Source organism: Bos javanicus, chromosome 2 (genome assembly GCF_032452875.1).
Source record: "Bos javanicus breed banteng chromosome 2, ARS-OSU_banteng_1.0, whole genome shotgun sequence".
Lineage (NCBI taxonomy): Eukaryota > Metazoa > Chordata > Mammalia > Artiodactyla > Bovidae > Bos > Bos javanicus.
The window spans coordinates 129,448,835-129,475,170 of NC_083869.1; the positions used below are offsets into that span (position 1 = coordinate 129,448,835).

General features: G+C 36.2%; 1 protein-coding gene across 4 annotated transcripts in view; it reads left to right on the top strand.

The window, feature by feature from the left end:
- HNRNPR (heterogeneous nuclear ribonucleoprotein R) overlaps window positions 1–26,072 on the top strand; it is a 57,031-nt gene extending 30,959 nt beyond the window's left edge. For all 4 annotated transcript variants that reach the window (XM_061393574.1, XM_061393580.1, XM_061393588.1 and 1 more), the window contains one exon: window positions 1–26,072. In XM_061393574.1, the coding sequence (XP_061249558.1) occupies window positions 1–613 (613 nt within the window). In that variant the 3' untranslated portion in view covers window positions 614–26,072.
- The last annotated feature ends 264 nt before the right edge of the window (window positions 26,073–26,336 follow it).

Consider the following 26,336-nt stretch of genomic DNA (forward strand, 5'->3'; position numbering starts at 1 on the left):
GTATGAAGATTATTACTATCACCCTCCTCCTCGCATGCCACCTCCAATTAGAGGTCGGGGTCGTGGTGGGGGGAGAGGTGGATATGGCTACCCTCCAGATTACTATGGCTATGAAGATTACTATGATGATTACTATGGTTATGATTATCACGACTATCGTGGAGGCTATGAAGATCCCTACTACGGCTATGATGATGGCTATGCAGTAAGAGGAAGAGGAGGAGGAAGGGGAGGGCGAGGTGCTCCACCACCACCAAGGGGGCGGGGAGCACCACCTCCAAGAGGTAGAGCTGGCTACTCACAGAGGGGGGCACCTTTGGGACCACCAAGAGGCTCTAGGGGTGGCAGAGGGGGTCCTGCACAACAGCAGAGAGGCTGTGGTTCCCGTGGATCTCGGGGCAACCGTGGGGGCAATGTAGGAGGCAAGAGAAAGGCAGACGGGTACAACCAACCTGACTCCAAGCGCCGTCAGACCAACAACCAACAGAACTGGGGTTCCCAACCCATCGCTCAACAGCCGCTTCAGCAAGGTGGTGACTATTTTGGTAACTATGGTTACAATAATGACAACCAGGAATTTTATCAGGATACTTATGGGCAACAGTGGAAATAGACAAGTGAGGGCTTGAAAATGATATTGACAAGATACGATTGGCTCTAGATCTACATCCTTCAAAAAAATTGGCTTATCTGTTTCATCTTTAAGTAGCAATTTGCTGCCATTTGTATTTGGCTGAAGAAATCACTATTGTGTATATACTCAAGTCTTTTTATTTTTTCCTCTTTTCATAAATGCTCTTGGACATTATTGGGCTTGCAGAGTTCCCTTATTCTGGGAGTTACAATGCTTTTATCGTTTCAGGCTTCACTTTAGCTTCAAAACAAGCTGAGCACACTGTTAAAATCATGATTTTGCAGAACCTTTGGTTTTGGACAGTTTCATTTTTTGGATTTGGGACAGCTTACATAGGGGTATGGAGTATGCTGTAAATAAAAATACAAGCTAGTGCTTTGTCTTAGTAGTTTGAAGAAATTAAAAGCAAACAAATTTAAGTTTTCTTGTATTGAAAATAACCTATGATTGTATGTTTTGCATTCCTAGAAGTAGGTCAACTGTGTTTTTAAATTGTTATAACTTCACACCTTTTTGAAACCTGCCCTACAAAATTTGTTTGGCTTAAACGTCAAAGCCGTGACAATTTGTTCTTTGATGTGATTGTATTTCCAATTTCTTGTTCATGTAAGATTTCAATAAAACTCAAAAATCTATTCAAAACATTACCTATTTCAAATTCAATTGTGTCCTAAAACATTATTTTATTCGTAATCCTTGCAAGGAATATTGTTTTCAAACTATAACTGCCTATGTGAGTGATCAAATTCATGCAAAATTTCTTGTCTATTCTAATATGTATCGTGGATATCAGACTGAGGATTAGTCTAAATTCTAATACTTATTCCAAATAGCACTTCATTGATTGATGTTCTTTCATAGTCATCTAATTTGGCAATTTTATCCTTTATTTTTATAAAAACAAGCTCAGGCTTTTGAACATTCTTGCAGGCATTGGATAATTTGCATTAAATAAAATGGGGTTGGGGAAGCAGACTGCTATTTATTTTGACCCACATTCTTTCTATAAAGGATAATTTGTTGTCTGAAGACCTTATTTGCTGGAGTGAATGTATATAGCAGGAAAAAATGTTAGTACTGTGGCGTCAATTGCTCTGCGGACTAAACTTCATGTAAACTTTCAGTATACATCATTGTAACTATCACTTCAGTTACTAATTAGGAATATAATTTCCTATTACTATGTAAATTTGCTTTGAGAAACACTCAGGCCTTGTAAGAGAGGCTTACAAATGCCCAGTAGTCCTACTTCTGACTTCCTGTTACTACCTCTTATTTTTATTTATTTATTTATTTATTTATTTACTCAAATGGCTAAAAATTTTGTGGGCCAAATCATAACATCTACTTCCATTTCCTGTAGAAATTCTCCCTTTATCGTGAGAATTTTTTTTTTTTTTTGCTTGAGAATAAGAGGAACAAAAGAATCTATAAACAGCGCAGAAAAGTCTGGATCACTTTCAAATAACCAATAAAAATTTTCCCTTCCATTTTATTCTTAGGCGGATCTAAAATGTTTTTAAATTATAAAAATAAGCCATTGGAGAAGAATTAAAATGGGCACACCTTTATTTTGTGTTTTGTTCCTGTTTGGTGTCTTTTATGAGTGGTATTAGATTTCAAAATTATAAGCTATCTACTTCCTTCAAAGCTCAGTCAGAGCATATTTTGGTTTTCATGACTTCTCTTTTGGCTTTGAGGAGAAAAATGAGTATTTGCTGATGAAAGTCAGTATATCATTTCTTATAAAAAATACATTTATTACATAGTTCAGTAAGTTAACAGGCCTTGTTAATATTCCTTTTATGTTTTTGGAAACCAGTAGAGGAATTATATATAATTCCTGTGTATAACAGATTGACGTTAACGTGGGTATCTATTTAATAAAGCTTGGATCCAGTTGTTTTTCTTATGCCCATGTATGCAGGTATAGACACCAAACATTCTTTAAATGCTGTATTTTCAACTTTGAAAATACAATTTGAAGCTCTAACTATAAATCTAAATTAGATTTAAGTAAAACCCACGATTTTTCTTGGAAAGAAGAGAGGCTGTAGAAATAAAATTTAAATTATTTGTATTTCTTAGATGTTACCAGCAAACAAGTTCTTATGAACAAAATTAGGAATCGGAATAGAAGTAATTCTGAAAAAGTAATTTATGAGCTTTCCCCACCTATCCTAAAATGTAAATCTGGCAAAAACATATGAATCAAACCTAGGTTCCATGTCAAAATCTTTTTCTTTAATTGCAAATTATATTTTACTCTCACCAGTTAAAAATATACTATAAAGATATTCCTCAAATAGCACTTTATAGGTTTTTTGTGGCTATTTAACAGACAGACAAAACGTTATAAGCATTCAGTCTACTGTGGAGCTTTTCCCTTACTGATGTAAGCTATTGTAAGCTATTGCTGTAAGCGGCATTCCGAGAAAACAGATTCAGAGCTTAACTACTCATAGAAGTAAATCTAACAGTCTGATAAACAAACCTGAAAAATGTCACCTGAAGAGGCTTTTATTCTAGATTTGCATTAGGTTTTTTCTTAAATAGGCGCATATTATGAGTTCTAGGAAATCCGATTGCCTACTCTCCTGCCATCTTTTTTGTTCTCCCACCTACTTCCTTTGTTTTTATTTCTGAGCCTGCTACAGTAACATGCGTGCTGGGAAATATTTTTACTTTATATTGAGAATGACCTCTTCTTTGTAGATACTCTCTGGAGAATTATATAAATATGCCCCCTCCCCATAGTGAAATCCTAATTTTTATTTGATCACTCATTTATAGCAGTTGCTTAAACGTATGTATTTATATGACGGTGTTTTGATTTTCTTAAAGCAAAAAAGTTTTAATTAGCCAGATTTCTAATAATTTCAAGTTTATTGGATCAATTGATGTGGAAATTGAGTTACTGTGGTTCTGTAGCTAATTTTTTTTAAAGAGTTCAGCATAATTGTTTTTCAGTTTTTCTAGTTACTGGGGTTATTCTGCATAAGAAAGCCCAATGCTTTCTGTTAGATCATTTTTCTCATTTGGCTTTGAAATCTGAGTTAGGTGAACCCTCTTTTTAAAAAGGTCAGCATACATGAAAATACATTTGTTAAATTCCAAAAGAGAAGGGACATTAAATTCCATTCCTAGCATAAAGCCATATAATATTCTTGAAACTCATTGCATCATTTGCCTCCTGCCCATTTGGATAATCATACCTATGTTTTATTAATTGTGTATTATTTGTAAAACCAAACCCTTCCAGTAAATACTTGCTATAAGGCTATCATTTATCAGTTTAAAAGACTTCTAAATATGTTAGTTTACCATTTTGATTTTTCCAAGGAGATTTTATTATATTGAACTATCCAGTATTCTTAAAACCAACCAGAGTATGTAGAAGAATTGTTAATGTTAGTGTTGTCTTTTATTATGTGAAGCCTCTTAAGTGAGCGTCTAAGAAAAAGCCTTATAGAAAGAGTGCACTGGATTTATAAGTGTGTTTATGTTTTTCTAAGAATGGGAGCTTCTGTTAACTTAGTTGTTCTGAGTAAGACCGTGGATTTGGGTGACTGACTAGAGAATCCAGAATGACAAGTTCATTGACCAGGCATTTTTACTTTTGCATTAGAAGTTTGTTGATTAGTTTTTATTTTTGAAATGCAAATACTGAACTTTAAAAATAATGTTTATTTCATGTATTGGTCATTTAAATATTTACTTGGGAGTGGTCATTATTAATTGTTTTAGGAAAGTTTTTTTTTCTTTTACCTATATACATGTATATATATATATTTTATTTAGAGGTTACCAGAAGCTCTGGGTTTTTTGTTTTGTTTTGTTTCTGTTTTTTAATCATTTTCAGATGTTATCCAGAAATCTGCAAGTGTACTTTTCCTGTTTTAACTCCTTCCTTTTATCACCTGACTATCAGGGAAGCGAGGTTGAGGCTGCCCTGACCTGACATGTCATGATGTCGACTTGCTAGGTGGGGTTCGCTGGGGACGATAACCAGTGGAATTATTGGTAAGAACTTTTTTTTCCTATTTTTTTTTTTTTTTAATCAGTAGCGGGGCATTAAGTGTGGGAGAATGCCCATGTTCTATAAGTGGGCATTTATGTCAGCCTTGTAGAAGAATAAAACTTTAACACAAGATAATTCTGTTCATAGTAGGAACATATAAACATATAAAAAGTATTTCATACCCTTTATTCTCAAATTCTTAGCTTAGCAGGAAAGGCCTGCAAGTTTGAAGTAAAGTAATGAAATACTCAGGGTATATTATAAGTGGTCAAGATAGACTAAATCTCTTGGAGAAACAGTAAATTTGCTTTATTTTATGTGATTTTCAGTCCCTCTGATATCTTCAGTATATTTACATTTTATTGAATAGATTATCTTAAAAGTTTTAGCAATTTGACAAATAAGAGTGGGCTCAGTTTATAGATACATTTGATATGATGACTTTAGGTCAAGAGGAAATTATGTAGCTGAAATATTAGGACCTTTTTATATAGGAGAAACAGAAATCTAAGTCTATCAACCTGTATTTTGTCTAAACCCCAGGAGAGCTGATGGGATAAGTAGATATTGATAGAATTACAGTCGATTTTTAGGTCATTACTAAAGAGCAAAATCTCATACTCAGGGGATTCCATGATGCTACAGTATAAATTGAGGGAATTAATAATGAGGTATTTCTGAATACCACATAAAAAATAATGTTAAGCACTGGTTAAAAGTAATTATGAATTTTTATGCCTAGAACCTCCTCAGTATTCTCATGCCTTCTTTGTTGGTTGGGTGTATCAGTCTAGAAAGACTCTCCTAGGTAATAAACATGGACTAGTCAGTGTCATGAATATTAACCCGAATCTGTAAGCTTGCTGTAGACCAGAGGTATATGACTACCATGAAATTATACTTTAAGAACTGCAGTGATTGCATCATTGTGTTAAGTGTTTCTCTTCTGACACATTTTATGCATGTATAAGTGGCAGAACAGATGGGAGTGTAGAACTTTTAGATTGTACTTAATAATGTATCATCCTAGGGAAGTTTTACAATTAGCAATAGGAACACTCTAGTAGAGCTGAAAGTTCATATAAGTTAAGGAAAATGCAGTGCAAACTTGTTGGCTTTTATACACTAACAGTAAAATACATTTCATGGGAGGAGGCATTATGGGGGAAAACTTAAATTTCTCAAATATAAAAAAGGGCTTTCAGTTTCTGTAGTAACTTTGTCAGGATCCCATTGCTTATCTTGATGTCTCATTTTTGATGGCTGGACAAAGGTGACCTATCTAGCCTGTTCAGTAACATAGATAGAAATGTACTTTAATGAGTTCTGTTACGTTTAGTATGTTATAAGCCTATTTCTATAATTGAGTTGAAAGCTCCTGCAAACATTACATTGCTGATAGCATACAATAATATGAGAATATTGAAATAGGTACATTTGCAAGACCATTTAATCAATAGTTTAATAAAAATCATGCTTTTGGTACAGTGTTCAGGTACTATAACTGTGTTGGAATATTTGTACAATGTTAAATATTTTTAATAAAATCTAACATGTTCAAAGTGTTGTGTTGGTGATTTTGGGTGGGGTGTGGTGGGTTCAATTGTGCAACAAAGATTCAGTAGTACTGTAATGGAGACTTTTGTAGTCAAATGGAGTTCTTTTCCTCACATTTAGTACTAGATATTGGGCACCTGTCCATGTGAATGTAGTGAAGGATTGGGATAGTACAAATAAAAATACTGAATTCCAGTGGCTTATTACAGTATCAGGAAGTAGCTTTACTGGGGTTAGAACTGGGTTTCCTGGTGTCAGATGGAATTGTTGTCTTTGGCATAACAGGCTACCTATAAAGCTTCTATGATGAAAATCTGGCATATTCACATTGGAAATGATCCTGGAAAACGTACAGAGGTGAGCAAAGGGAAACACTTGTACAGTGCTTTGAGTAAGCATTTTATTCTCCAGTGTCCTTGACCCCTTGACATGACGTGTCTGCAAGTGAAGGAAAGGTGAGGGGATATTTGAGGAAGGCTATGTTGGAGGGTTGAGGTGCACCACTGAGGAATGTCTCTAGTGTATAAGAAACATATCAAGAGCTCTATTTCTTAAACTTTATAAGGGTTTCTATTGTACTGATCCCATTCTCTTGAAGATAGCCCTAATCTAGTCATTTTTCTTGTGGCTTGTCTTCCTTGAAGGCATACTTAATTCTTTACCAAGTCAATAAGGTAGAAGTTCCGCAAGTCAGAGTGGAAATTTGCTTGAAATAAAAGTTCGTTCCTCTGAATACTGTACTGTTACGGATTTAGAAGGAAAGTGACCTGATGATTTGTAAACAAATCAAGTAAGAAACCATTCAGAGGAGTAGTAATACACTCTACCCTCTTTTAATGAAGATTGTTAAATAAACATGAGCTGCGGGGAAGAAGAAATGTACCCTATTTCAAGAAAGACAATTCTTTGGTCCGTATTTTCCGGGAAGATTTTACTGTTTCTTATTTCCCCCAAATCAAAAAGTCACTCACTGAGACAGTAAGGAATATTCTGACAGCAGAAGTATCTAAACTTGGGCCCCTTTAAGTACTGGCAGGGCTGGGGCTGAGGGGCGGCTTGGGGTGGGGATGCAGCTCACTGGTTTGTGGTGTATTTTTTCCAGGAATAAAAAGAGGTTGTTTTATGATCATTTTAAGCTTAGGCTCTATAGGTGTCTTTTTTCTCTACCTAAAGCTCTGAATTTACTAGTTTATTTTTAGAAATAAGATTTTTATTAAGTATTTTCTTGTGGAGTATATTTTATTCACATAGGGGAATATCTTCCTAGTGATGAGAAAGAAATCACAGTTCTTTTTAGACTTGGAAATTATGACTAAAATCACAATCCTGCGTTGCAGGCGGATTCTTTACCAGCTGAGCCACAAGGGAAGCCCCCAAAACACTTTAAATGCACTGTTGCATGGGTGCTGAGTAGGTTCAGTCATGTCCAATTCTTTGCAACCCTATGAACCGTAGCCCTCCAGGCTCCCCTGTCCACGGGGACTGTCCAGACAAGAATACTGGAGTGGGTTGCCAAGCCCTTCTCCAGGAGATCTTTCCTACCCAGGGATCCAACCTGAGTCTCTTATGGTTTCTGCACTGGCAAGGAGATTCTTTACCACTGGAGTCTGCCTGGGAAACTCCCATATTTTACTCACATAAGGGAATATCTTCCTATTGATGTGAAAGAAATCACATTGCTATTTATTTAGACTTGGAATTTATGACTAAAATCACAATCATTTATAGACATTTCCTCAAAAAACTTATAAGCAGGACTGCTGTTCTATTCCATTACTAAAATCCCCCAAGGGTAAATTTTAGGCCTAGCTGTCCATTTTTTAAGAGGACAAGAGGTTAAATTAGTCATAAAGTTGTGCGACTTAGTCATGCCTTTTAAAATAATGTGAGGTTTGATCACTTAAAAATTACCTCTATAGGATTAAAGATGAGGATCAGTAGTTCAGTAACATTGGTAAAAGAGCTCGGCCTTAGACATGTAGAGAGAAAGATTCCTTCAATATGAAAATATTGCATTATTAAAGGTCTCATATACTGAGCAATTTTTAGTCAAATTGGCAACAGATATTCCTGTACACATGTTCTTGGAGTATTCATGCTTCGGCCAGGAATTCTTTAAATCTGCAAATTTCCGTTACCTGGGTTTTTAAGTAGATTAAGCAGAGGTTAATATATTTTAAAAGGCTGTTACTGTTTACCACCTAAGTCACTATTTTGAAAATTCTGTGGGGGAAAATTTTTAGGTGAAAAACATTATCAAGACAAATCTTGATAATAAGTGATGATACTCTTATTATTTGAATGATTGATTCAAATAATGATTATAATGGTGTATGTTTATATACTGTCATTCAGGTACCTTAGTTGCATTGGTCATACTTTTTGGTTAGATGGTATATGTTTAGCATTTGCTTATCATATTGAAACTTTATTTTCCATGCTTCCCATGAAGTATAACCTTAACAGATTAATAATATTTAAGTATAATCTCTGTAGAGTTGGTGTGGAAAATAGTTTGGTCTATTTAAATTTAAATACAACCAGCAATATTGTTACTGAAATGTCTTTTTAAATCGTGAAGATAAGTTTGCTTGTTAGTTGTCATATCATTTTTACTTGAGTTTTCAAATGTGGGGAAAATGATAAATGAGATCGTTTGTTGCATTTATCAAAGTAATTTTTTTTTTTATCAAAGTTTGAAAGACCTTCTGGTGATTATTTTAACTTTTTAGTTGAACTGTTTAGGTCACAGTTTCACCATTCATCAGTGTTTCTCAAAATTCAATGTGGATAGGAATCCCTGGGGTTTTTTAAAAATGCAGATTCTAATTCAGTAATTTGAGATGGAGCAAGAGACTTCTAATATGCTTCTCGGTGATGCCAGTGTCCCTAAATACACCTTAAATACATAGCAAGGTTATAGGTCATTTTACATTTGGGTTGGGAGTGTTAGAGAGTAGACCTTAGTAGAAAAAGATAGCAACAGGAGATGTTTATAATGATTCATAGACTAGTTGGTCTCAGTGGATCTAGTTGGAGATTAAAAACGTTTAACAGTCACCACAAATGTTAATAGTGTTTAGGATCCCAAGAAAATGTTAGTTTGCAAGAAAATGAAATGAGTTTAGAAAATCAGGCGTTAATAGTTTTAGGAAATTGATGGACGATAATAAGGAAAAAGCAAAAAAAGACAGTCTCTGAGGAAATGTCATGGCATGTTTATTTAGGAATTAGATCAGAAAACAGTTACAAGTCATAAAAGATAAAAATAACTTCAGAAAGCTCAGGAAGGAAAGGCTAACAGGTCACAAAGAACACCCATTTGGTGGTGGTATTTTTTTTTTAATTTCTGACTTTAAAAAATTAACATTAATTAATCAGATCAAAGTAAACCTTTGATGATAAAAAAGCAGATTAAGGGAGAAAATCTTTACAGATGACTTGAAAAAATTTATTTTTCAAATGGATTAAGATCAACACATGGGAAATTCAAAGATAGAAATGACAGGTGTATCCATTTTTAGATAAAGAGAGACTTGGAGGTAGTAGTCCTTGATAACTGATAACATATCTTACTTTGAACTCCAGACCTTTATTTTAAAAATGAAAAAAATATTATAGATGAAGTATGGAAAAGAATATTCTGCTGTTTCTTTTTTGCCAAGCATGTATTTATGGTATGTTAATTATAAGCTACTAACAAGGTATACCTTGTTACCAGGCATTGTGCTAATGAATCATTTTGTGTATCATGTAATCAACAACCCTTAAAGGTAGGTGATATTGTCCCTACTTTACCTATGAGGAAGTCCGAGACTAAGATTAAGTATATTTTATGGATAGCTAGTGGTCACTACCTATAAAGTGGCAAAGCCAGGATTCAAACCCTGTTGTGCCTGAACTCCGAGTATACACTAGGTTAGGAATAGACCTAATAATGTCAGGTTAGACTTAAATGTTTAGTTCTGTGTTTACTTTAAAGGTCTTTAACCTGTTCCTAAAATGAAACCAACCTAATTTGAATTCAAAGTAGCATTGATACTTGAACAACACAGGTTAGGGCAACCAGCCCTCCTTGTGGTGGAAAATTCACTTATACAGGGTTCCTCCATATATGGCCATTCCATGTTCTCGGATTCAACCAACCACAGATCATATAGTACTGTCTAGTATTACTATTAAAAAAAATTAATGTGTAAGTACACCAGTGCAGTTCAAATGTGTGTGGGTTCAATGGTCAACTGTGATTTTGTTCTAGATTGAAATAGATTACTCATATTTTGTGTGTGAGTGATATTGGTAGTTCAGTTGCCATTTGTTTTGTTTTACTTCATCATTTACAAAAATTTAGGCCAAAATATCATACTGAATTTTGGTCTCCAGAAAAGCCAGTTTTTATTAAGCAGACGTAACACAGTTGATTTGAAAAGGAAGTGTCACATTCTGATTGACTTCAAATTTTAAGATTTCACTTTTTTTATTCACAAAATTCAAGCTAATCTTCATCACTGAGTTTGATTTATACTAGTATTTAAGTGTTTTTAAAGTGTTAATATTAAGCCATCCCCATTGTTTAACATTTGATTTTTAGTCCTTCTGTGTTTTTCAAGGACATAGTGGAAAAGTTTGTTAAAGGCCTTCACTTTCCAGACCTCAATGAGTGTGTATGTGTGAGCGCAGGCGTGTGTGCAAAATACAGAATTAACACATAAAAGAAGCCAGTATGCTCAGCTCTAAGATTGGTCATATTTTCCTTATGCAGTCTTGCATAAAATGTTATCTTCCCTGAATAAAAAAGAAAAATGGTCTTTAAAAAAATTTTTTTAATAAAATAATGGCTTTAGATTATTCAGGCTTTTCTGCTGTTGTGTTTCATGAAAATCTGAGCCATATTAAAAAAAACAGTAGAGGTAAACAGATACCAGTATTTGTGTTAAAATCCTATTAAGGACTGCAGTGTCTTGCTTCTAGAATTCTGTGTATCCTGCTTCTAGAATTCTGTGTAATTTGGTTCATTGCTTAAAAATAATTGGGTATTTCAGATTAGAATCAGGGATTCTCAGTACCCACCAGTCCTGAATTTAAGGTCACTGTGACAGTAACATGACACTATATAAGAAACCAGCTGAAGGCTTTATATTTATCATACCTGAGCTTATAACTGATCAGGTGATCTGGCTCTAAGATAACTAGCTGTCTTTAACTGAATTTCACATGATCAGTTTTGCTTGGTTTAGACTATTCCCCAGAAGATTATTAATGATTTGAAATATTACCTAATATTTGTATATCAGTTTTTGTGTTGCTTTACATTTAAGTCTGCAAAGCAGGTCAAAGTAGTGATCAGGCTTCTTAAAATTTACCCAGAGATTCTGTCTAGGGCAGTGTATTTCAGTCTATAAATGTACAGTGTAGTAGCCTTGAAGAAAGAAGTTTGAGTAACTATTCCAGGAGCTGAATGCTTGTATCAGTTCTCAGTATGTAATTTATGTGATCTCGTTTACCAATAGGTATTTGGGGGAAATGTTTAATAGCAAACCCAAATTGAAACTTCATCATGACATGTGGTATTGAAAATTAACTTTAGTCTTATTTTTATTAAAGTTATATGATGTTTTTTTGCCTTAAAAAAACTGCAAAATATACAACTGCTTTCTCCGTAGTATGGGCTTTCAGTATTAAAGTAGGAATGACCAAAAATTCCCCATACTGGAATTTGTCTTTGGGAAATATTATAAAAGTAATTAACTTTTCTTTTTCTTTTCAGAAAGTACAGTAACATCTTGATCAACCTGTTAATAAGGAAGGGATATAATTAAGTAGATTCATCTCATACATTATCAACCAAATCTAGGTAATTAGCTAGAAATCAACTGTTTGTTGAAAAGATTGAGTCTAGTCTGTCCCTTACGTTGATAATTGATGTGTTTTCCATTCATTTTACAACCACTGAATGTTTTATGTTTCAGAAGTTAGAAATACAATATAGTAAGTCATCATTATCCTCAGAGAATTTAGAGAGGATTCCAAGAGGCAGTAATAAATTTATAAATGGTGATGGTGGTGTTCAGTCGCCAAGTCATGTCCGACTCTGCAACCCCATGGACTGCAGCACACCAGGCTCTTCTGTTCTCTACTATCTCCCGGAGTTTGCTCAGATTCATGTCTGTTGAGTCGGTGATGCTGTCCAACCGCCTCATCCTCTGTCACCTCCTTCTCCTGTTGCCTTCAGTCTTTCCCACCATCAGGGTCTTTTCCAGTGAGTTGGCTGTTTGCCTCAAGTCGCCAAAGTATTTGGAACTTCAGCATCAGACCCTCCAGTGAATACTCAGGGTTGATTTTACTATTTACAAATAGTAATAATCAAACCAAATCTTCCAGAAAAAACCCCTTTGAAAGTTTGAAAGGTATTCTTTCCTGGTAACACAATACTCAGCTTATAATTGGAATACATGAACAATGTGTATAATTTAGATTTCTCCTAGAGAGAAAAGCTTGTAAAATGTATATATCATGAATTTTTTAAACTAAAATTAAGTTTAGTATCCACTGGGTATGGTCAGAGTAACTGGATTTTAAGAATTTTCATCATACAGTTCAAACTTTAAAACATAAAGATGGAGTGACCGTATGAATCTGACAGAACAAATGTGAAGGTAGGTCTCCTTATATTTTTATTTCTTTTTCCCCTTACTGACAACTAAGCCTTTAGGTGAGAAATTCCTGGTCAAGGTTGAAATAATGAGCAGTTCTTTGAAATATTTCTTACTCCCTGAAGATAGACATACACATGTTGCTTTGTTCAAATGGGATGGATTTATTGAAAATAACTTTTCTCCGTTGCCTGTAACTCATAAGACCCTTCATGAGGTTAAGCTGTTTCAAACTCCGTTATATCTTAACAAAACTGCTTAATTTAGTGTCTGATAATACACTCTTACTATCTCTATTTTTCCCCTATAAACATTTTCTTTTTTTAAGTTCCAAGACCTATAATTGCTAGCCAGAACTTTTTAGTAAGAGAGAACTGAGGTTAACACACAGAACTGGTTGTAATTTTGGTCAGAGGCAAACCTGACAGAAAAGCTAACATTGACTATTTCCAACTGACTGTCATTGTCTTAAATTTAAACTTATTAACCCTGTAAGGGGCTTCCCTGATGGCTCTATGGTAAAGAATCCACTTGACAATGCAGGAGAGGTGGATTCGATTCCTGGATTGGAAAGATCTCCTGGAGAAGGAAATGACAACCCACTCCAGTATCTTTGCCTGGTGGGCTACAATCCATGGGGTCACAGAAGAGTTGGACATAACTTAGCGACTAAACAAAATCAAATTAACCCTGTAAAGTAAGTATAAATGTGAATTTTGGTCCAAGGCTACCTCCTGACAAGAAGTGACCAGTCTCAAGTTGAACCCAGGTCGGTCTGGTACCAGAGCTCACATTTTAACCACCTCTGTGTGTGTATTGCTTCCTGGCTTTTACTCACTATATGCAATCTTTATACAATTATGTACCCATTAATTGTAATTGGGCTTCTTTGAAATGTTGAATAATAGGGAGTGTTAGTTTTCCCAGCTCAGAACTATGGGTAGGGTGGAAGACTATTTTCATAGAAATAGCAGTGTAAGAATTACTTTGGGTTGTGATAGTAAGATTAATGATAGCCTTGGAATAACTGAGAAGCTTCTCTTCTGTAAATATTGCTGTTAGTGTAGCCTTCATCAATTGAACCTTCTTAAACCTATTTACAATTAACTTTTTTTTTTTTGTACTTGTGGTTTTGTCACAAGTTTACTAAACATTTTGTGATACGAGATTTCTTTTTACCAGTTTTAAAACATTTCCTAGGGAATGTTTTAGGATTTAAGTTACTTTGAATAAAATGGAGCCAGACTGTGGTATTTTATCTGTAATCACTGTGATTTTACATGGAACTCAATTTTATCATCTTAACTTTCTTTCCAGATTGGAGTTCTTACTCTTTGAAGGTAAAAGCCACTTTATTTTTGTGAACACTTCTTAACTGCCCTGTTTTGTACCTTCCCTGGCTTTCTTTTATGTCTTTGAAGTGGCTGCTGGAAGGTCATGAAGTATGCTGGGTGCATATATAACCATGGCTTTGTGTACTATTGATTATCCTTTTTCCCTAACATCATTCTGATTATCTGCAGTTGTTATTTTTCTGTTTGTGTGTGTGTGTTTTAGACAAACATTGTTTCCCTTTTACTTTGTAACTCGTGATTTGCCTAGGCTAGGTGATAGATTAAAGATAGAGGAACCAGAATTTACTGCCTTATTGTTTTCCACATACCTTGATTCCTGGAGAAAGAAGCCTGTGTGTAGCATGCATAAGCAAAGCTGAATGGCATTCTGATTGCCTGTTAACTTTGGAGAAATCGGTTCACTGATAGTAACAGCCCATGTATGTATATATGGCTGGTGAATAAACAGTTCTGCAGTATCAGAGCTGGGACTTAGGACGTGGAAGGTATTAATCAAAGTCACCGTGGCTCTAGTTGTTGTTAGCACCAAGACCAAGTTCAGAATTCCAAATAGACATCTGACAAACCAGAGTGCCCACAGTTGCTTTGGGGTTCCATCCAGCTGTGTTCTGCCTACAAGATTCATAATTATAGATCATTTTAATTGCTGCTCAGTCAAAACCAGTGTTGCTAATGACAGCAATGATCTAAAGGCCATTTCAGTTGCCCTTGTCTCCTCATATCATTATTCTTGATCATCTTGTTACTTTTGACACAATTTGAGAAACTTTCAACACTTTTCTGTCTTTCTCTGGCTCTGATCCACTATGCGTGTTATTTCCTTGTTCCTTGTAATGCCCTCTTCCTTTGTCTTTTGTCCCTTTTTAGGGACTTTAACCACTGTTAGCGCCACTGGATTTTATATCTCTAATTCCACTCGCAGCCTCTAATCTCATATGTGTCTCCAGATCACATGAAACTTGATAATGCTGAAACAGTTGTCAGTCATTTAACAAACATCTAGTGAGTACATGTGTTCCTGGCACTCAGCTGGCGCTGGGGATAACAAGAGGCAGCATCTGGCAAAGGGAACAAAACCTTACATAGTGAGTGAGAGTTGCTCAGTCATGTCCAACTCTCTGCCACCCCATGGACTATAAAGCCTGCCAGGCTCCTCTGTCCATGGAATTCTCCAGGCAAGAACAATAGGGGGGTTGCCATTTCCTTCTTACATAACCATAAAAGAATTATGTGTTTGGGGAGCACATTTTGATCTTCCGGGTTGCAATCTTAATAGTTGTTCTGTTGGATTTTCTGTTGATTAGGTCATACTGATTCTTCTATGAGGTCTTCTACTTACTTTCTCTATTATCCTAGGATTGTAGTTCTTAATCTTGCAGGATTAAATGTAGAAAAAGACATTTATCAGACTAGCCATGAGAACTAATGATTGTACTTGACTATGTTAATTGATTGGAAATTTTGTGTTAAAAGATTGTGGGAATTCAGCAATACTTTTTAAGTGAATTATTTAATTAATAACAATAGCATTTACACTCAGATTTAGACTATACTTTTATTAGAGAGCCACCTTTATGCTAAATAATGTTCTAAAGAATAAAAGTATGCAGTGGGCACAAGGCAGTCTTCTCCCATTATGGAGCTAATCTCTTAAGGGAGGAAATTCACATTTGGTTGGCTTGATGCACCCCTAAATCTAAGACTCGCAGGTTGGGAGGCATTGCTGTGTGTCTAAGTCTGTTTCTCATTTGTTACAACTCTCTTCCTAATTTTCCTACTTCATGTCTCTCACTACTCTGTCCTATACATTTGCCATAATAATTACCACACAGATACCCACATTCCCATTACATCATGGTGTCAAATCTAAATTCTTGAAATTTTGAGACCTTTTATATGCTTCCCAAGCATCTTAATCTTTCCTTTCAAACCTTTTATTCCTTTCCCGTTCTGACACTGATTCTGCTCAAGCCTTACACTGCCTTTGTCCATCTTGCTCTAATTCACTACTACTTAGCAATTACTTTGGAGATTATTCCATTTTCTAAAGAGACATGGATTGGAATGTGATATATCATTCATGAAAATAACAGGGATATATGGTTGAACTATGAAGGTTGCCATATATAATGATTTATAGATTTCAACCAGTGGCCCACTTCAAGGAATACTTGGAGTCACTTAAGTGGCAATTTGACAGCGAAGTTGTACTGAAACTTACTATCTAGATGCAGTGGGTAACAATCTGTAAGTAGAAAATGCGGAAGGCTTAGATTTAGTCATATGGATTTAGGAGTTTGCATCAGGTTTTGAGGCTGAACCAAGTGACTCAAAGGGAATTTAAAATTCTCTGCTCTTGACTATTAAAGAGCAATCTTTTGCTTTAAAGTTTTCAGAATTCCACTTCTTGAAAGTACACAGACAACCAGTAGAAAAACAGCCTAGTTGGCCAGTCTCAGCCTAAAAGTTGAACAGGTGGATGCATAGATTTTTCACATACTCTTGTATTTTCTGAAAACAAAGATACTATTGTATTATTGCAGTACGTGTCCATATTGCAATAGTCATCCATACTTGTGAGACTGTCTAAATCTGCACTTCAATCATGGTGATAGCCTCCGTTAGACCAAGTTTGTCAGACCTGCTTCCTACGTTGGATGCTCTGTCTCTTCTGGGGAAACTAAAGTACAAAAAGACTTCTTGATATTTTGAATTTTTGACCTGATATCCAACACCTCTCATACTGGTCAAGCAGTAGCTCCTATTCATTGAGTTCCTACTGTGCACCAGTTACATGCAGCTAGGTACTTTATATCATCTTTAACATTCACAGGAGCCTCTGTGTTAGGCACTAGTATCCCTGTTTCCAGTGGGAGAACTCAGGCCCAGAGAGATTGAATGACATAGCCAGGGTTGTACAGCTAGTTTGTAATAAAGCAAGTATTAGTGCTGAAAACGTATTTTCACTTTTATCTTTCTGTAGAAATTTATTTTGCTTTTTAGAGTGAGAGACAAAGCATTTTCTTCAGGTTAGATTTATTGTGGGGAGTTGTGAATTACAAGCTAAAAACAGATGGTATTCTACAATGTAAGGTTTAAATTTGTGAAATTTTTATTTGCTGTTGTATGCTTCTGTTTCCCTGTCCTTAGCATCATTGAATATTTTCTACATTTTGTGATTGATACATGTTTGCTTCTTTATATACAAAATCTTTAATTTTGTAGAGGAATGGGATAAAAGAGATTAAGTTGGTTTTGTACTTCCCAGTAGAGTCTGACCATTTTGATTATCCCCACAGCAAACCTGAAAAGTCAGTTCACCACATTTAACATATACATAACACTGTGTGTGTATAAATATATATCGTATACTGCCTTCCATCTCCTATTATTAAGAGTAATAATTGATGCCAGGCAGGAAGAGTGCTACCTCATATTTGGATCAGCTACTTCTACATAAAGAACATTTGAAAAAGTTTGCCTGAAGCTGTTCTGAAAGTTAAGTATCATTAAATACATAGGCAAAGTCTGGCTCAAATTCCAGCCTTTCACAGAGCGCATCAGGGAGATCCTTGCTTTTTGCCTTGCAAAAATAAAAAATAATAGCCATTGAGGAAGTAAAATTTAAGTAAACATGTACTCTGTTTAATGCCACTGGCTGGTGTTTGTTAAGTGCTTCCCGTGTGTCAGCTGCTGTTGAAAGTGCTTTTCAGCCGTTCTCAGCCGTTCTCTTAATCTACGCAGCTTCGCGTCTACAGATGAGGAAATGGAGAGGCAGGAACATTTGTAGTGGAGTCATGATTCATTCAAATACTAAAGATCTGGTCTGTTCAGAAATAGAGTCGTGGATCTCACTAAACTAGAAGAGAAAAAAATAGAGCTCCAGAGTAAAGTAGAGAAAGGTTTTTAATTTTGGTGGTTTCGCTCTCCCTTTCCTCCCTGCAGCATACCCCTACCACATGTTCCCTGTAGATTCCCCCCTCACACACACGCATTTAAGTTGTGCTGTTTTTCCCCCTTTTCAAAATATTTCAACATCCTCACGAGCAGTAATTGGAAGTTTATTCGTAAGTGTAGAAATTGTATCAGAGGCTTCAAAATAATTGTATTTTATTGACGTATGTTTTGTCTTGAAATTTTTCATTTTGAACTGTTATTCAGGGGGAGGGCTGTTAAAGTGTTTTCTCTGCCTGTTTACGATACATTTTAGATCTCTCACATTTTTTTCTCTGGATATTTATCAGGAGGTGGTGTAGAGGTTTGGTAAGTAATGCAGTTTGATTTTGTATGTCTCAAGGGTTTCTCATTAAGTTACATATTTGAGTTTTCTTTATTCTGACCTTTTTTCCCCTGGTGCTTCTATTTGCAATATTGACTGAAAATCCTTACGTAAATGCTAATTTTGATCTTTTTTTTCACTAGCATGTTTTGGAGCCCTCAGACTTGAAGAAGGACATAGGTAAAGAGTATAATATGAAACATTTTCTGACATTAGGGTTATGAAGTCCTTTCCTTTAGTTGCCTACTTGCTGTGTTCAGTCTGAAAATTAAAACAATTTAAGTGGTTTGGTTTTGCCCAATTACGGATATTTCAGTTCTCTTATATTTATAAATGTAACATCAATCCTTCACATTATAAAAAAGGTGGTTTCATATTAGATTAGGAAGTACTTAGAACTTTAAAATATTTCCCCTATGTAAAATTTTATGCAGTACTTGAGTTACTTAATTGTAAAGTGGATAACAAATATTAATCTAAAACACATTTTAGATTTATCAGAATCAGGCTCTACTGCTGCTGTGTCTGAAATGCTTTCCAACTTCCCCAGAGCCGTCACTGAATATAAACTCCATATTGTGTCTCTCATATATCTGACCCATCCTGCATGTTTTTATAAAGTTCTTTTCTGTGACTGGACGTGTTAGAAGACAAAGCCTAGGAAGTGCCATATTCCTTTGTCTGCTCATGAAGTTGTTTTAAAACATTCTTTAATTTAGAAACATAAATGCCACACTTTTAAAAATTTTAGTGACACCAAAAAATTGAATACATTTTCCTGTCAAACAAATGTTCTTTGAAAACTAAATGTCTGCATTATCTCTTTTTTTACTTGAAGCTACTTGATGTTTGCTTAAACTCCATTTACTTGGAGTAGAACTTTGTAGTGAATGAAAATGACTAGGTTCTTCTGCCAAGTAAGTTGAGAACATGAGTTTCTGTGTATGGATAATATATATTCTCTCTTTTCCTATTTCGTTTTGATAATCCTATCTCTGAGAACAAGCTCTGATGTCAGTCTTTTAAAAAGATATAGCAAAAAATCTTTTTTTTTTGGCCATGCCATGCAGCTTCCAGGGTCTCAGTTCCCCAACCAGGGATTGAACCCAGATTATGGCAGTGAAAACCCAGAATCTTAACCACTAGGCTACCAGGGAACTCCCAAGATTACTTTTTTTTTGGTAAGACTTCACTGTCATCTATAAAATAGCACAGTTTAACTGCTTCCTCAGTTTAAAATTCCATAGACTATAACAGTGTCTACATCATAGAGATGATTTCTTCTTATCCAAAAATATATTTTTCTTTAAATTCCACAGTTTATATCTTTTTTATAGTAACCTAATTTAGCAAGATCAAATTGAGAATTTCACCCAGGGTATCAGGTAGAACCATTAGACTGTTGGAGAATTTACTTGGAAAAAGAAAAACTAGAGGGAAAGAGAAGGTGCTGGTTGATAGCAACCAGAAATAAAGATTGTGAAGCATCTTTGGAATTAGTTTGTTGTATGTAGGAAATTCATCTGGTATATAAAAATAAGTGTGGCTCTTGACATTTGCAAATGTTACTTCACAGTCATTGGCAAAAGTTCACTCAAATCCAGGTTTTCTCTAAGAGAAACATGGAGTCAAGAGTCCCCACACTTACGAGTAAAGCATGCATTCACTTTGTCCCTGACAGTCTGCCAGTGACCATGATTTCTGAGGTTCATTGTTGGAACCAGAGACAAGAAGAAAGGGGAGAGGGTGCTAATCAGATCAGTTGCGGCCTTTTAAATTTGACCCTTTGGGTAATGTACATGGAAAGTAGTATTTACTCTTTGAGTAGTAGTAGCAAAAGTGTCAGAGAAGGCAATGGCACCCCACTCCCGTACTCTTGCTTGTAAAATCCCATGGACAGAGGAGCCTGGAAGGCTGCAGTCCATGGTGTCGCTGAGGGTCGGACACGACTGAGCGACTTCACTTTCACTTTTCACTTTCAGGCATTGGAGAAGGAAATGGTAACCCACTCCAGTGTTCTTGCCTGGAGAATCCCAGGGACGGGGGAGCCTGGTGGGCTGCCGTCTATGGGGTCACACAGAGTCGGACACGACTGAAGTGACTTGGCAGCAACAAAAGTGTTAGTCGCTCATTTGTGTCCGACTCTGAGACCCCATGGACTGTAACCTGCCAGGCTCCTCTGTCCATGGAATTCTCAAGGCAAGAATACTGGAGTGGGTAGCCGTTCCCTTCTCCAGGGGATCTTCCCAACCCAGGGATCACACCCAGGTCTCCTGCATTGCAGGTGAATTCTTTTCCATCTGAGCTCCCAGGGAAGTTCTGCCTTTAGTTTCAACACCGATTTTTTTTCCCCTGAAATTTCCAGGAGCTTAGTTTGATATCTTTTTCAAAGGGTAGAGGATTGGGTGGGCAAAGCCCACAAATGTTGGGAGAAGAGAATTATGCAGGGAAATGTTTTCTTGAAAATAGCTGCAGGAAATGGAGTAGGGTCAGCATCAGGAAGGCAGGAGATACTAAGTAATCTGTGGTCTGATTTGCTTCCAGTGTGGTTTACTCACAGCTAACATGAAATGAGTATTTCATTCCTCAAGTATGCACTTGGGGAAAAATAGGAAGCCAGGCTGGAGACACAGGTTTGCAGCAGATGCTCTGTATCCAGGTCGTAATGGCTTTGATGGCATTCAGTCCAAGAGCAACAGCATCTGCAAAGGAAAAATCTGTAAATATTCCCGAATCTGATCACCTTCACCATCATCAGCCAATGGATTGGATGAGACTTCTTGAAGGGCCCTTTGATGACTTTTGATTATTGGGGAATTTTATATAAAAATTGAAATTCCATTCAAGAACTCTTTTTCTGGCTTCCTTTTTTTTGTTTGCTGCCCTGGGGTGTAGCTGGAGCACTCTTGGTTGCCTCACATCTTGTGAGGTCCTGTTCCCGGACCAGGGATCAGACCTGCACCCTCTACACTGGAAGGTGGACACTTAACTGCTGGGCCACCAGGGAAGTTCCCTGGTATCTTACTCCCTTGGTATTATTTCACATTTCACAACTAAAGTAATCACACCTTGTTATCTTTTAAAATGAATTTCCTGAGCTAAGACGACAGGAGTCTGCATTTTGTGGACATCGTTTGCACTTGACCCTTTGTTCACTGTTTCATCCAGGGTGTCCTGGATGGGGAGAGCGTTCCGCGTCACAGCTGGCGACCAGTGCTAGCCAGGCCTAGTCTGCAGGTTCAGTTTTACCCTTGGCTTTGTCCCTGGCTGGAGAACCAAGTTGGAACTAAGTGAAAGTGTTGGGAAAAGCATGATTCAAAATATAATGAATCAAGGGTATCGTTTTTGAAAGGTTATTGAGCCCACCTCACTTAGGGACACTGGATATTTGGTTTAAATAAAATAAGAATGTTACTTATTTTATGTGTTTGAAATTACTAAAGAACCTTGTAAGCTCTTAAAAGTGTAGCTGGATTTGGTGTAGGCCAGAAAAATATGGCTATTATCATTAGGGTATGACTCATGGGATTCTTGATTATTTACACTATTATGGACACAAATGTATGTGGGTTCAATAGCCAGTATCCTTAGTATTTACTTCAAATGAGTGATGAAAATACCTGTGAAAACTTGGTGTGGGGACCTCCATTTTTTATGTCCAGTGGTCGCCTTATAACCAGGCATGAAGAGAAACAAAATAATTAACTCTTTATATCTTGAGGTTTATTCTCTTCAGCTGGTCTAATGGAATGGGTATAATGATAATCATTTCTCAGTTTATCCCTACCCTTTCTCTTTTTAAATCTGTCAGTAAAGCTGTGGTTAAGTATGTTATGTTAGAGGATTTAAAATACAAACAGAAGTACTGACTTAAAAGGTAAGATTTACCTTGAAAATTCATAAAGTAAGATGAGTAATCAGCTTCAAGATATTAATACAGACCTTGAAACTTAATAATTGCTGGCTGGTACAAGAACAAAATACTATAATACAAACTAGAATGTCTTCAAGAACAGAAGTCTGCTCTTGCCAGCTCATGGCTCTTAGGTTAACAAATCTAATCCAGGATGCATCTTAACCCTGCAGCAAATAGTATTTTATTTTTGCCTTATTTCCAGATTCCAGCTTAACACAAGTGCTCTACACTATTGCCTGGCTTTGAGCAGTGTTCTGCTTTGAAAAGAAAGTTATACGTATGTTTTATCTTCCCTTTGAATACTACTTCTTTACTGCAAACTAAGAAGCATTGAACCCAGTATTCACACAGCTTGCTCTGTTCTATAAAATTTCTCGGCTCTCTTCAGATCGTTCTAAATGGTGATTCCTTTTCTTTTTCTTAAACTCAACTTTGCATTTTCTTCATTAAGTTAAGGGTAGGTAACATGAGTCCCTCTTGCCCTTTGCTATTAGAATCTGGCATCAGGAGCAACTGTTGCTGTTTCTGGTTTTCGTCCAAAACTTCCCTTTTCTGGGATGGAAGTCATATTGATTCCAGGGTGTGTTATTTAGTTGAACAGTATCAGTAAATTCACTGACTCACCTTCCTGTTCAATGAATACCTAACCATGTTATTTTATATTCGTGTCTGGAATGCCAGTCCTAAAACAGATTGAGGGGAGGAAAGAGGGTACTTAGACCATACTTTGAATAAAAGACATTTTGAGGGTTGTCCCCCCCACCCTTAAAAACAAAAGCCAGCTACTTAGTACCGGATGTTTTCATTGTACTTTTTGAAAAATTGCTTTGGTCATTGTGTTCATTATTCCTGAAATATATTCTGTCCTAGTCCCTAAAGATAGTTTTATGTGCTAACTTTTGTTTTACCTTTCTAGCTACTAAAGTAGATAATGGTTATTACACACGGCACGTTTTTAAATGGTCTCCAGTGTGGACTGTTCAGCCAGTGATGGAGTGAGTACATTGAGGAAGAAGGTGTCATTTGGAATCCAGAACCATTCCACAAGGATGACTGATACATGGTCAGAATGCTCAAACTGATGGCATACCGATGGCTTTCTCTTCCAGTCCCCTAAAAAAGTGTTGCCAGCCTGAGTTCCCCTGATCTGCCTACTCTCATTTCCATTCCCAAAGTCGTGACCTGATTCTCTCACTTGGCTATCACAGGGAGTTGAGGTGTCAGTATGTGAGTACAACAAACCTATTCAATGATGTATAGGAAGCAAAGAAAAATAGTTTTGTTTGCTGACTACTTGAAGTATAGAATGTTTTGGTTTTCAGTTGATTTTGCAAAGCAGTAAAGACATTTCTTGGTTGTTAATTCCACATGTATTTTTTCCTCCTCTCTTACTAAGTGAATTTCAATGCTAATTTCCTAAGAAAGCAATTGAATAAGTCTTAATTTAAAGCTTGTACTAATGATAATCATATAAGGTTCACTTCCTACCCCTGCCCCCCGCCCCCAACTTTTAAGTGATAACGTAAGTAAAATACCCATTTCAAATTTGTCTGGCAAATTAGAGAATCAGTAGTTTGCCAGTATTTTTCATTACTTTTCTTAGAATTGTTTTTCCTTTACACATTTATAGTGCAAAATAGCTCAGTGGTGCAGACTCATACTAAGCTGATCAACTTGCATTTTGGTCTTCATGGGATTTACACATTTTTTCACTCAACATTTATTAAAGGAACAAACAACATTTTGGGCTATACCAAACATACCTTTAGCTTGACTAAGGGCTGAATTTCATAAAGGAACAAAATATAGAATTCATTTTCACATACTTTAAAGTGTGACTCATCCCTGTTGAACTTGTGAGACTCAAAGCTACGCCCATGTCACTTAATTTTATGTCCTTCCCTGTTTACTGTGTCTGACCTTCAAGATTTCGTGACTGATGCTGAAATGGAAGCCAGCCATGCAGAAATGTGGGGGAAAATGAATCTGAAGAATGCACGGGGAAGTAGGAATTCATTTCTAGCGTTCCCAAACCTGCTTTGTCACGTCAGCTTCACTGCAGTCAGAGGAAAAGAACTGAGTTCATGGAGATTACCAACTAAACCTTACGTCTGTCCTTAATGTTTTTAGGAAATGTGCTGAAAAGGTAAGTGAGATACCTGATTTGAAGGAAGACTGTATTAGGTATTTTTAGATGTGTTAGTAAAAATGGATGGCTTCTTTATTCGGAGCTTCAGGAACCTTGCCCCCGTTTGGTGCGGTTCTCAGTGGTTGTGGAGAAGGTGGAGTTGTTCCAGCCAGCGTGAAGCTTTCCTCTACTTCCTGGCAGTCACGCTGGAACTGGCACTGAAGTGTACAGAATGCCGGTTTTTGTTGCTTTGTCCTCAACTCCTCTCAAAATATTTTCAGTCGAGTTTTAATTTTACCCCTTAAACTATATAGAAAAATCTTTAAAATGCTTCTAAGTTCCTACCAGAACTATATTTGCATTGTATATAGTCAAACAAGAATAAAATAATGGGTTTTATAGGTCTCTGTTAACCTCACCTACATTGATTTTATAGATAATTTTTAAATTACTGAGGTTACGTTGTTCCACGTTTATTAAATCTCTGTGTAATAGGCCTTATGCCAGACCCGGAGTAAAACAATGGAATTGCACACAGTTCAAGTACTCAGTAAATTCATCTTTATTGATAAAATAGTTAGAATTTTAGTTTTGGGAATCCGAATCTAATAAAATGAGACTAATTCCATTTCCCAATCAAAAATCATCTGTAGCTTGCAATTTAAATATGACAAATTGTATTTGAAAGATCCAGCGTTTATGTTTGAGAGAGACATTTACTAAATACTTTCTATGTTCCAGGTACTGTTCTAAGCTCTTTACATATTTATTTTTTAATCCTTATAATTGTCCTGTAAAATGGGTGCTATTACTAAAATCCGTTTTAAGTCATTAAGGCAGAAAAGCTAATTACCTTATTCAGCTTTGTACAGCTACGACCTAAAACCAGTATGTGAACCCAGACAAGCTGATTGTGCCTGGACTCTCAATATGGGCATGATATTTATATGCGGTACCTGGCTAGGAGTACCTGCAAGATAGTCCAGATTCTGAATAAAACTTGGGTAGTTTTAAAAGGGAAAGTTTCAGTAGCATAGAAAGACTATAGATGATAGTTACCAAACTTTTCGGAGAGCCAAAAATTCCCTGTTTTTAACTCTTGGCTCCAGGACAGCCATTTAGCGTGATGACTTCGCCGCTGCCTTCTTCCCCTTCTGCCACTCCGTGCAGTAGTGTGCTTGCGCACACACAGTTTCAAGGGCTGCAGAGGAGAAGCAGAGCTTATCAACAGTTACCTGTTAGGTTCACGACCTATTTTTGCTTACGTCCAGTCCTCTTTTCTTTTGGGAATGTGGACATTTTTCTTTAGCTGCCAGATCATGAGAAAATATGACTGCTGAGATTTTTTGCTAGGATTCTTTTAAAAAATAGATCAGGCTCTGTACATAGTAAAGAAAAACTCATGAGGACTCCAGGTAGGTAATTTACTTCTATTGTATGTATAGTTTCTTTGAAGCCTCTGCACCTCTATCCTGTTTTACATTTCTGTAAATCTGATTTGACCGTTAATAAACTATTTTCTGAAGTGAGTGGGTTTTTTTGGTCTCATTTCCCATTTGGAGGTGTATCTCCTTTGGTCACTTTATGTTATTGCTACCCTTTTCAAAACTGGTGGTTTACTTAAAGTAGGAGTGCCTCCTGTCCACTGAGTATTGTTGCGGGTTTAAAAAGTATGTATGCCAAGGCTTTGCTCTTAGCTCAATAAAGGTGCCACCCAGTACTAAAACTTTGCAGATTTTCAAAGGAAAAACCAGAAGTTATAAAAATCACTGTACATGGTGATTGATTGTGTA